General features: G+C 36.7%; 1 protein-coding gene across 1 annotated transcript; it reads left to right on the plus strand.

The window, feature by feature from the left end:
* LOC124959582 (olfactory receptor 51G2) lies at positions 1-6,292 on the plus strand. Its single transcript, XM_047517987.1, has 2 exons — positions 1-918; positions 6,245-6,292. Exons 1-2 carry the CDS (start codon positions 1-3, stop codon positions 6,290-6,292), a joined length of 966 nt encoding a protein of 321 aa, XP_047373943.1.
* The last annotated feature ends 6,386 nt before the right edge of the window (positions 6,293-12,678 follow it).

Consider the following 12,678-nt stretch of genomic DNA (forward strand, 5'->3'; position numbering starts at 1 on the left):
ATGACACTGGGATCCTTGAGAAACAGCAGCAGCATGACCTCTTCCTTCCTGCTGAGTGGCATTCCTGGGCTGGAGCACATGCACATCTGGATCTCCATCCCACTGTGCTTCATGTACCTGGTTTCCATCCTGGGCAACTGCACCATTCTTTTTATCATTAAAACAGAGCCCTCCCTCCATGAGCCTATGTACCTCTTCCTCTCCATGCTGGCTCTGACTGACTTGGGGCTGTCCCTTTGCACCTTACCAACAGTGCTGGGCATCTTTTGGGTTGGGGCACGAGATATTGGTCATGATGCCTGTTTTGCCCAGCTCTTTTTCATTCACTGCTTGTCCTTCCTGGAGTCCTCTGTGCTACTGTCTATGGCTTTTGACCGTTTTGTGGCCATTTGCCGCCCCCTGCACTATGCTTCCATCCTCACCAACACAGTCATTGGCAGGATTGGCCTTGCATCTCTGGGCCGAAGTGTAGCACTCATTTTCCCATTGCCTTTTATGCTCAAAAGATTCCCCTATTGTGGCTCCCCAGTCCTCTCACATTCCTATTGTCTCCACCAAGAGGTGATGAAATTGGCTTGTGCAGATATCAAGGCCAACAGCATCTATGGCATGTTTGTCATTGTCTCTACAGTAGGTGTAGACTCACTGCTGATCCTCTTCTCCTATGCTCTGATCCTGCGAACCGTGCTATCCATCGCCTCCAGGGCTGAGAGGCTCAAAGCTCTTAATACATGTGTTTCCCACATCTGTGCTGTGCTCCTCTTCTACATGCCCATGATTGGTTTGTCTGTCATCCATCGCTTTGGAAAGAAGGCACCCCATCTGGTCCAGGTAGTTATGGGCTTTGTGTATCTTTTGTTCCCTCCTGTGATGAACCCCATTGTCTACAGTGTGAAGACCAAACAGATCCGTGATCGGGTGACCATGCTCTTTGTTACTAGCCTGGTCAAGTCTTGGAGGCACTGTCTCCTTTGCATCCTTACTCCTCTGCCTTTATAATTACTCACGTACATAAAATAGAGGAAACTCTTACTTTATTTACACAACAAATACAAGAACAGGCAAACCACAGCTCTCGCACAGTTCTCATTCATCAGATGAACGTGGAGGGGTACAATAGAGTATGATACTGGTAAGTTATATTTTCCATGCCCTCCACCACCAGAGCCTCCTCTGTCTAATATGAGAAAACTGTTTTTGTTTGATGACTATGTCAACCTTGAGAATGATACTGTGGCAGAATTAAGATTAGCTACACACAGCAAATATAATAAAATAGATTACGTGTATGTCAGGAGTACTTACTATATCGTGTGTCTATGTACTTCAAAACTTTAGCCAGGCTTGGTGGCACACACCTGTGATCACAGCAACTCAGGAGGCTGAGTCAGGAGGATTTTGAGTTGAAATCCAGTCTCACCAATGGGGAGGCACTAAGCAACTCAGTGAGACCCTGTCACTAAATAAAATACAAAAGAGGTCTTGCTCTCAGTGGTTGAGTGTCCCTGAGTTCAATCCCTGGTACCTCTCCCTTACACACACACACACACACACACACCATCCTAAAACCCAGGAAACAATTGAGACACATGTTTAATTGTACAGGTGGAATCTACCTTTCTGATGTGCACTATATAATTTCTATATCCACACGTTAGTTATGTTTTCTTATGTCCTATAATGAATTCATGTTATTTTGATATACTAGAAAGTGCAGTAAACAAAGTCTGACTTAGAAAGTCCTAATTTCTGTGTGCCTTTGGAAAATTGTTACTTTTCATACTATACATATTCCATGTACATATAATATGTCAAAATAGACTCTACTGTCATGTACATCTAAAAAGAACAAATTTTTTAAATGAACTCAATTTTCTATTGAATTAACATAAAAATGTCTATGTTGCAAGGCTGCCTACTTAACTTAAAGATATGATGTAACTCAGCAGTAGAATCCTTGCCTAGCGTGTGTGAGGCTCTGAGTGCAAACCCCAGCACAGCAAAGAAGAGAGAGAGAGAGAGGGAATAGACAATAATTACAGCAGGGTGGGAGTCTATCACTAAGCATGGAATAGAATGTAGAGCCAGTACCACACTTACATTCATGCATTTGTTTATTATTCCACACTCAGAAACAAACTTCTATGACAATTATAGGGAATAAATTGACAAACAAGACAAGTCTCTCATCCTTGAGGAATTCATATTCTAGTAAATATTTCATCATTCCAGATGATATACAAATTGAGTTCTGGAGGTGAACTTGGTATTATCTTGGTAAAGCTGAGTAAAAATACCATTCCAAGCAAAGCAAATATTCTGTAAAAAAGCCAAAAGATGAGAGGGAACATTACTTGTTTGAGAAACTATAAACAATTCTCGTCAAGAACTGCTCGAGGTTGGAGTTGTAGCTCAGTGGTGTGGTGCTTCCACAGCAAGCATGAGGCCCTCCATTTGAACCCCAGCTGCAAAAAATAAAAACACAAAATATGCAGGAACCACTCAGACTTGAATTCTCTTGAGACTGAGAGGAGGAGTTGTCTTAAGGTGCAACCAGAAACACACAGGGATCAGAATTTACAATGACTGTGTATTTAGTAATTCATTCAACTAATAACTATTGAGTACTTATACTTTAATATACCAGGTGATGTTCTTGGTTTTAGGAATAGAACAATGAAACAGAACCAACAAAAACATTGCCCTCAGGAGTATAGTGAGGTTAAACAGGCAATAAACATTAGAAATAAAAAAGGACATCTTATGTCCTTTTCTATTAGCAAAAAGTGTTCGGGAGAAAAATTAACATAGAAAAGGAGAGTAAGCACCGAGTTGAGGAAAGTTGTGATTTTAAGATGGTCAAGGACAGTCTCACTGAGGTGATATTTCAAGAATGTGAGGATGCAGCACAAGCATGTCTTGGGAAAAAGGTTCCAATAGAGAGAAGAGCACGTGCAAGGTGCAGAGCAGGAACGTGGCTCATGCTTAGGTATGTTGGGAGTGCCGCTGCATCTGCCACTGTGGCATGGATAACACAGTAGGAAGGAGGAAAGAAAGGGCATGCTGACCATGTCACCCAAGTCACTGATAGGTCTGGAATTTCAATTCAGGATGAGATGGGGAGTCATTGGAGAATTGCCAGTAGGAATGTAACTTGATATGGTTCATATTTTACAGGATCATCTGCAGGAGACAAGAGAGCAGCAGGAGGGAATGGACAAAAAGGAGATCATTATAATAATCTAGGTAAGAGAGGACAGGCTCAGAGCAGAGGGTGATTGTGGAAGTAGAGGGAAAAATTTTACAAAATGTATAATGAAGAAATAACAAGATTCGTTGAAGGGTTGAATGAGAGATGTTAAGAACTTATTATGAAGGCAAACATGATCTACTAAGTCATGTGCAGGAATCACTATGGCACCTGGGTTGGAGAGGAGAAGAGAGAGGGAAGAGAAGGAAAGAAAGAAAAACTGGAGAGAACAAGACTGGAGAATAGAGGAACAGTTAGAAGACAATACTGCAGTTCTAGTGAGAGATCATCTTAAGAGACAAGAGGAAGCAACAGAGGTGAAGTTGACAAATTGGAAAATATTCACCAGTAAATTTGATAGAATATTTTCAGGATATAGATATCATGAGAATGGCTAAGCCTAAAAATCTAACTTTGTGTGGTGAAACAGGGAAAGTAGTAGAATGGACATTATAAGGAGGACAGATGGCAATTTTATTAAGGGAATATAAACAGAATAGTTATGAAATTTATGACTCATACTAAGCTTAAGTTTAAAGGTTCTGGAGTCAACAATTGTCTCCCAAACTCCTGCATTCTTCTTTGAATTCAGTGTAATTTGTTCCTATATCCCATACTATAATTTTACAGTGGGCTTGAGGCCAAAGATTTGCATACAATTGGAAAAAAATAATAATTTTCAATTTTATGGCATAAATAGGATGACACCCTCAGGTTATGGTGGTCACAGCATTACATGCAATCATACCTTGTGTGCAGCCATGAACACTTTGTCAAGTTGTTGTGCTTCACGCCCTGTCTATGTCAGAATCACCGTCAGGACATCAGCTCCCCCAAACAGATGTGCCTGCGAGCTCACAACTCCATTGCCAGTGTACACTTCTGTGGGGAGGGGAATTCTCTTCAGGGTAGAGATCATGTCTTTTGTGTTTATGCATCACTGTGATTGATCCTCTGTCATTTCTAACTGAAACTTTGCATTTATTTAACAAATATGGGCCTCTCAGTGTTTTACGGGCATCCTGGATGGTCTCTGAGACATTCCTGGGGATTTCTGAGTTCATAACTACTTTCATAGTAGTATTAAGATGATCTTAGTATTTTATATTTGTTTTATAATTTCGATCTGCATTCTTTCACAATCATATTGTGAAGTTTTCCAAAGGCTATAAGACATTCATTACCTCAAAAGTTTAAACTTAGAAGTATATCTAATAATTCAACTATCTTCTATTAACTCTAACATTGAAATTTGCAAAAAAACAGTGAAAATACAAAAAAAAATCATAAAAATGAGAAAATACAAAATATAATAAATTCTAACTAGACTGTGGAGAAAATTGAGCCTTTATACACTCTTGGTAGGAATGTAAATCAGTACAGCCACTATGGAAAACAGTGTAAAGGTTCTTCAGATAACTAAAAGTAGAACTACCGTATGATCCATCCATACCACTTCTAGGTCTAAATTCAGAGGAAATAATTTGGCATTCAAAAGAAATGCCCGAATACTCATGTTTATTACAGTGCTATTCACAATAACTGAGATACATGAATCCATTAAAAAAGAAAAAACACTACATGCACGCACACACACACACATGCACAATGGGGTATTATTTAGCTATAAAGAAGAATGAAATTTTATCTGTAGGAAAAAATGGATGAAACTGGAGGATATCACGTTAAGTGAAATAAATAAGATATACAAAAAACAAGTATCTCATGTCTGTTTCTCAAAAAAAAAAAAAAAAAAAAGATGACCTTAGCATGGAAGAGGGATTACAAGAAGCCGGGAAACGTGATGGAAGGGAGAGTGGCAAGGGTACAGGAAGGGTGATCCTCTGATATGATTGATACCTGATGTTTGTATGTGTGGCAATGTCACAGTGAATGCCATTAATTTGTACACTTAATAGATGTCAATAATTATAATTTAAAAATGGAAAAATATGAGAATTCATTTTCCATGAAAACATAAAATAAACTTAAAATGTTCTATATAAATAACTATTCTACATGCTGATCTATCTGTTGAACATAGTCTATTTTCTTCTTATGGTCATTGTTTCTTTGTATTCATTTTGTCATGAATATATGTTCACTGTTTATACTTAACATTTATTGAACATGTAAGTCTTCATTGAACCTGCACACATTATCAAGAGCGGGGAGACTGAGGGTGCATTGAAACAATAGCAAAAACAGAAGCGGGAAAGAATTCAAAAGACTCAATGAGCACATTTAAATCATGGAAAGAAAGAAAATGAATATCTACTTAACATTTTGTTGCAACCAGTAATCACATGTGAAATATTATTTCTCTGTGTGATGTCTCTTGTATATTTAACAAGTTGGAGCTTAACTTCTTCAAGCTCAAAAAATGTGCTCCTTATGCAATGCATTTATTATTCCTATTTTAATGAATAAACCTATTTAATGACAATTTCAATTTCTAATATTATAAAAAATAACAGATATAATGTAGTGCTTGACAAATAAATGCAATAAAGAGAAGTTGAAGCAATATATTCATGATAGGCAGAAAATGCACCCTCCTACATGGAGTTCAACTTCCTAGCCCCTGAAACTTGTGAATATATTACCTCACAGAGCAAAAGATAACTTTGCAGATGTGACCTCGGCTGAAGACCTTGAGAGAGGGATATTATCCTGGATTACCTTGGTGGACCAAATTTAATTATGTGGATCCTTAAAAGCAGAGCCCCTTTCCCATCATTGGTCAGAGGGAACGGTAACAGAAGGCAAACAGCACAGGCAGATGTCGCATTGCTGACTTTGAAGGTGGAGGAAGGGGACAATGAGAGGAGAAATGTAGGTGACCTGGAGAAGCTTCCATATCCACACCCAAGTATGGTCACCTTGTAAAGGAGCCATTGCAATGTTACATTTGCCACAGAGGCCGCATGCCTGCCTCCTGTTTCAAGCTCTCTGCAGGATGTCAGTCTTGAAATATTCTGTCATCTCTGCCAGATTCTCAAGACAAAATTCGAATTCATCATTTCAGCCTCCAGTTTCTGAAAAGTTTTCCTTTTTTGTCCATAGCAATACTGACACCTCAGTACCTCACACAGACTGTCATGACAATCAACTCATTGCCCTCCTTCCAGTTGAATTTTCTGTTCTTTATTCAATCTTCCGACATTTCCTTAAAATAATTCTATACAGGAGAATAAGTTTAAAATATACATTTGGTGAAGAATGTCTTGGTACAAAATTCTGCATACTGAATGAATCTGATGTCACAAAACGCATGAGAGGGATTCATTTTGTTTTAAAGAACAAGGGAAAGACTATATTACCAAAATAGTCTAATTAGTAGATTTACAGTGAGTTTAAAGTTATTTCTAGTCCTTTAGTGGAATTTGTGGATTTCCTACAAACTACATGTTTGTTTTATAAATGCTTTCCTTCTCTCCCTCCCCATCCCCTACTCATCTCTTCACAGGTTTCTTGCATTCTTTTTTGTTGAGCAGTTGCTTAATTTCTCTCAAGTCCAATCCATCTTCCTCATGGTTCAAATACACTCTTCTTTAAATTCACCAAGTTCAGTGTTTAGAGACTCAATCAGCTTTCCGATAGGTCCTGAATTTTATCTTTTCCTCAGAAAATCAAGGGTCAAATGATTTCTCTCACATGCAGAAGCTAGGGAGAAATAAGGATTTTTAAAAAGGGGAGAACTTGGGCTGGGGATATAGCTCAGTTGGTAGGGTGCTTGCCTTGCAAGCACAAGGCCCTGGGTTCAATCCCCAGCACCGCAAAAAAATAAAAGGGGGAGAACTTACAAACATTGGGAGAACAGTGGAGCAGAAGAAGGGGGAGGGAGAAGGGACGAGAAAGAGGAGGAACTGCAGAAGGAAATTGACCACATTATGTGATATGTATGTATGAATATATCACAATGAATTCCACTTTCATTTAAAAGTATAAAGCACCAATTAAAAAATAAATAAATAAATAAGAAGGAAGAACAATAGAGTAGAGGAAAAGGATCAGGGAGAGTAAGGAAAAGAGGGAAAGGAGAAGTATTAGGGATTGAAATGGAGCAAATTACTTCATATACATTTATGAATATGTGAAATGATCCTCACTATTATGTGTTACTATAATGCACCAGCAATGACATTTTTATAAATTGCACTTTCTATGCTCATTTATCAAACTTGCTAAAAAGAGAGAGATAAGCACAACAGACACATGTTGTGTCACTTCAGACCTGTGAATAAATAATTTCCAAATTGAGATCACCATCCCTTTCTGATTGAAATCACGGGGTTGGAGCATGCTCATGTGTGGAACTCCATCCCCAGGGGCCTCTTGTACCTGGTGGCCAGCTTAGGCAACTGCACCATTCTTTTTTTTTTTTTTTTAATATTTTTTAGTTGTAGGTGAACACAATACCTTTATTTTATGTATTATTTTTATGTGTTACTGAAGATCAAACCCAGAGCCTTATGTGTGCTAGGCAAGCATCTACCACTGAGTTGCTGCATTCTTTGTGTCAAGACTCAGTCCTCACTCCTTGTACCCACATACTATTTCCTTTCCAAGTTGGCTGTTGCTGACCTGGACCTGTCCCCCACCTGCTCCTTCCTCCCTTCTATGCTGCAAATCTCTGTGATCAATGTCTCTACAATTTCCCCAATTGTTTGTTGTTGTCGTTGTTGTTGTGGTTTTTAAGAAATCTTTATCCATGGATCCACTGACGTGGACTGGTCATGTCTTTTGACTACAAACCATAATCCTCTGAGATTCAGCTATGTCCTCTCTAGTGTCAGAGTTGCCAAAACGGGTCAGCTGTTTCCGATTTAAAATAGACTCTTAGTGCTGTTTGACGTACTGTAGGGAACGCCTACTTTCTCACTCTATTGTCTCCATCAGGACTTCATGAAGTAGACTTGCTCTGAAAACATAGTCCACTTTTTTTCTGTGGTTTCCTCATTGACCTCTGTATGATGTCAGACAGGGTGTTATTGCTGTGTCCTGTGCATTTATCCTGAAGATAGTGATAAGAATTGGATCCCATAGATAGTACTGAAGGACCTTGACACCCGTGTCTCCCACATCGGTGCCATGCTCAGATTCTATGTGCTCACCATGGCTTTAGCATCCAGACATCACTTTGGCCAGCACAAGTCCACACTTGCCATGATCCTTGTTGCTGATATTTTCTTACTAGTGCTACCTCTGACGAACCCCCTTTGCATGTTGGGTGAAGACACAGCAAATTGATATGAGTTCTGGAAGAACTAGGTCTAAAGTGAAATATGGGGAAAAAAGTACAGCAGAACCAGCCAAGATGGGGAATAAAAGAATATCTTTCAAAGGGATGGATTATCAATGATTCATCATTATCTTTTAAAATCATCTTTATAATCAGTATAATCTATGAGTTGGTTACTATATTGACTAAGTGTAGCTGGTTACTATGTGAGCATAAGACTTACATGGACTTCGATAGGGATGTTGGGACAATTATACAATAGCATGACTAATAATTGTGAATTAATACACTGATATACTGTTTTAGTTGCACTGCTTATAGTACAAGGGTAAATACATGTGCCGGTAAGCTTGTCCCCATGCAGGTAATGAATATCAGAGAACTCAGAGTTTAAAGGATGCTACTCCAATCTGGTTGTCAGTTTTCTTTCAGGTGACTGAATTCATGTGGAATTCACCAAGGAAACTTTAGTTATTTTGTAGGAAATCTTGATTTCCCATGTAAGAGAAAGAAGTCTGTTCTTGTGAAGTATAACAATGTTCTTCTTCTCTTCCTTCCTTAACGATAAAATAGGGACAACCAGTAATTTTTTTACCTCAGTTTTCATAGCTCTGTATTATGACAACGAACTCTTTCATGACATTCTTTAAGGAAAACAAAAAACAAACAAACAAAAAATTTTTCCCACATTATTACAGAGTTTTAAGAAGTAAAAACTATTTTATGTAGACAGATGATTGTACTTTTGGTAAGTAGTAGGAAAGAAAAGAAATATATATGGTAGTTTTTAAAGAACAATATTATTAACTGCTTTAAAAGAAATTTTATAACATGATTCTTGTGATTATTAAAGTATTTGGTATTTAAAATTATGATATAACCAATTACACTAAATAAGTTAGAAATAATTTTGAAGTAGGAGAAAGTATCTCTATACTATGTAATATAAAATCTTATGCATGCATATATGATTTTATATTTTAAAAGATAATAACCAGCTAAAGCTAGTTGGATCCCACAAATTGTTTTCTGTAAAATCATTTGCTTCTTGTTCATCTTTTATTTGTGTCTGCTTAGTAACAGGCAAAGATATAAAAAAAAATCTCAGTATTTTGGTGAGGTCCTCAGCCTCTTGGCAAGACCCTATCTCAAAAAATGAAAATAAAAAAGGCTGGGGATGTAGCTTAGTGGTAGAGCAACCATGTGTTCTATCCCTGGTGTGTGTGTTCATATATATATATATATATATATATATATATATATATAAAATATATATATTTTTATATGTAGATAAAACATATATGTACTTTATATATGTATTATATATACTATATATGTATATACATATGCATATGTGTATATGTAATGTATATATATGTATATATAGTATATGCATAGTATATATAGATTACACACACACTTAATATGGGTAAACATGTATACCTATATATATACATACACACATATACATATGTATTTAGAAGAAGTCAATTCTTAACACTTTTTTTATGAATTGGGAAAAATACTATTGTTATTAAATTTTAATATTTTATTGCCTAAATGGAACTCACAAATGATATTATTTCCATCTCAAAGAATCATTTTAATGAAGTTATTCTTTGATGGATAAATAGTCATATTTATTTTTTGCCCCAGGTGAGTTTAGCTGAAATTTTACTGTTGGATAGCTGATCCTGACTAATGCCCTAATCAGGAAACAAAGGGTGAATCTTGCTTCTTCCCACGTTGTTACTCAATTCTTTCTCAGGGACCCCACACATTCTCCAATTCTGTCAAAATGATTAGCTCATATGTCTGTCTCTCTTACTTTTGTTTTGTTTCCACAAAAGAATGGCATAACTCGAATTTCTTGGTGTAGTTCTAGTACTTGTACAGTGCATATGGAATGGCATCTGGTGGGGAGCCTGATACAACATTTCCCAACTTGTTTTGAGAAACAGTCTTAACAATAAAAGAGTCTTCAACAAGTTAGAGATTATTACAAGCACAAAAAACATCCGGAGTGATAGAAAATCTGTTGTAAGAATCAGTCAGTGGAATTGTAGAATAAATCTAACACAAACATGCTGTGTGTGTGTGTGTGTGTGTGTGTGTGTGTGTCTCACAGGGAATTCCACCTTCGTGTACAGGTAAAAAGCAGCAACCAAAGTTAAATACATAGATGCATAAAAGGAAGATCAGTAAATTAGAGGAAGGAGAATGGGGGAGGGAGGGAAAAGGGGGGCAGGGACCTAAATGGAATAAAGCAAATACCAAGCATGTATGACTGTTGAAATGAGCCCAACTATTATGTATCACTGTAATTCTCTAATAAAAAAAAAATCAGTAACAGAATTTTAAGTCCTGTGGTTGCCCTGAAAAATAGTTCATGTTCTGTTAAACTACACACACACACACACACACACACACACACATACACACACACACACACAATTTTCATGAGTGAAATGAAAAACAGTGTTTATACCCTGTTTAGTGTTTGCCCTAAACTCAGAAATTCAAATCTATGCCAAACAGGAATTTCTCACGTGATAACGTGTCAATTAATCTTGTTTCTACACCAGAAGACTGAATAGGTTAACTGGTTCTCTCCATTCTCATATAGTTTTCATACATTTCCAATCCAGCTTACAGTAACATTTCTTTGGAAATTTACCAAAATAATTCTAAAAATTGAGTTATGAGCATAAACTAGAGAATATAAGATAAAAATAAACAAACTAGGATAAAGCTCAATATGGTGATGACATTTATTATACAGTGTAAAATTGGTGGTTCACTCAACAACTCAATAGACAGAGGAAGGAAATAGAACCAAGACATTGCAACACACCATATAAGACCTGAAAACTTAAAATATAATAAAGCAATATCAGAAAATAATGCAATATAGATTGATTGGTCAAATAACTCTAGTAGGAAAAAAAAATCACAGTGTAATGTTTCATATGTGTGGGCATGACATTGTGTCAAAGATAAATTAAACTAAATTGAGAGCTAAAGGAACTTTAAAATTTACTTCAATGTAAGTAAAAATATTATCTTTGGATGGGAACAATTTTCTAAGAAAACAAGAATGCAAAAGTGAAAAGGAAAAGCATGTTTTATTAAAAGGTAATTGCTTATATGAATAACATTTAAATAGTAAATTAGAAATTAATAATAGGATATACCCAGTGTTTACCAGGTGTCATGCTCTTGGCCTATGTTTATCTCTATTAACAAACCTGAAATCCCAGAGGCCTGGGAGGCTGAGGCAGGAGGATCTTGAGTTCAAAGCCAGCCTCAAGCAAAAGTGAGGAGCTAAGTAACTCAGTGAGGCCTGTCTCTAAATAAAATACAAAATAGGGCTGGGGATTTGGGGGATGTGGCTCAGTGGTTGAGTGCCCCTCAGTTCAATCTCTGGTACCACAAAACAAAACAAAAACACCATTAAGTTTTGCAGGAGCACAGAGTGTTATATTTTATTAATTACTTCTATTCTGTATATTAGGAAGTTAAAGCTTTAAAAAAATCAACAACTTTTCCAAGAATATAAAGGTCTAATATGTTCAGAGTTTGAATCTTAATGCAGGTAGTATGATTCCAAAATCTACAATATCAGTCACTACACTAGACTTATTTTGTTTCCTTCTAAATTGAATAATTCATATTACTAGGACTCTCATAACATAATCAGTGGCACAATCAAATATATGTTTACATGGATATATGTCAAGGATAACTGAAATGTTAAATAATAGGACATCATAACCTAAACCATGATATAAATATTATATGCTACCATTCACCCATGCAACACAATGTTACAACTAAGTGGCATGTACCAGGCAGTGTATCAGGTTTTAAGGATCAAATGAAGCATAAGACATAGGCCTTCTATAAAGCAGCTTACAGTTTGGTGATGGGGAGATCTAGTAGACAAACGTTAATACTCACTGACTAAAATATGCTTAAATAAGCTTAAACACACATAAAAGAACAACAAATTGCTAATTCCAGTAGAGAATTAAAGGAAAACCTTCTAGTGTAGTCTAACACAAAATATTATGACTTAACAGAGAATATTGAACATCATGCAAACAAATAAGAGACACCTAAGCATACACCATTGTGTAAATCTGTAAATGTATATGTGTACAGAGAGAGAGAGAGAGAGAGA

Source organism: Sciurus carolinensis, chromosome 11 (genome assembly GCF_902686445.1).
Source record: "Sciurus carolinensis chromosome 11, mSciCar1.2, whole genome shotgun sequence".
NCBI classification, from domain to species: domain Eukaryota; kingdom Metazoa; phylum Chordata; class Mammalia; order Rodentia; family Sciuridae; genus Sciurus; species Sciurus carolinensis.

Excerpts from the sequence above, each read along its gene's own strand:
- LOC124959582 (XM_047517987.1), top strand. The coding sequence starts at position 1 with ATGACACTGGGATCCTTGAGAAACAGCAGCAGCATGACCTCTTCCTTC. Across the intron at positions 919-6,244 it reads CCAAACAGATCCGTGATCGG|ATTCTCAAGACAAAATTCGA; the intron begins GTGACCATGCTC and ends CATCTCTGCCAG.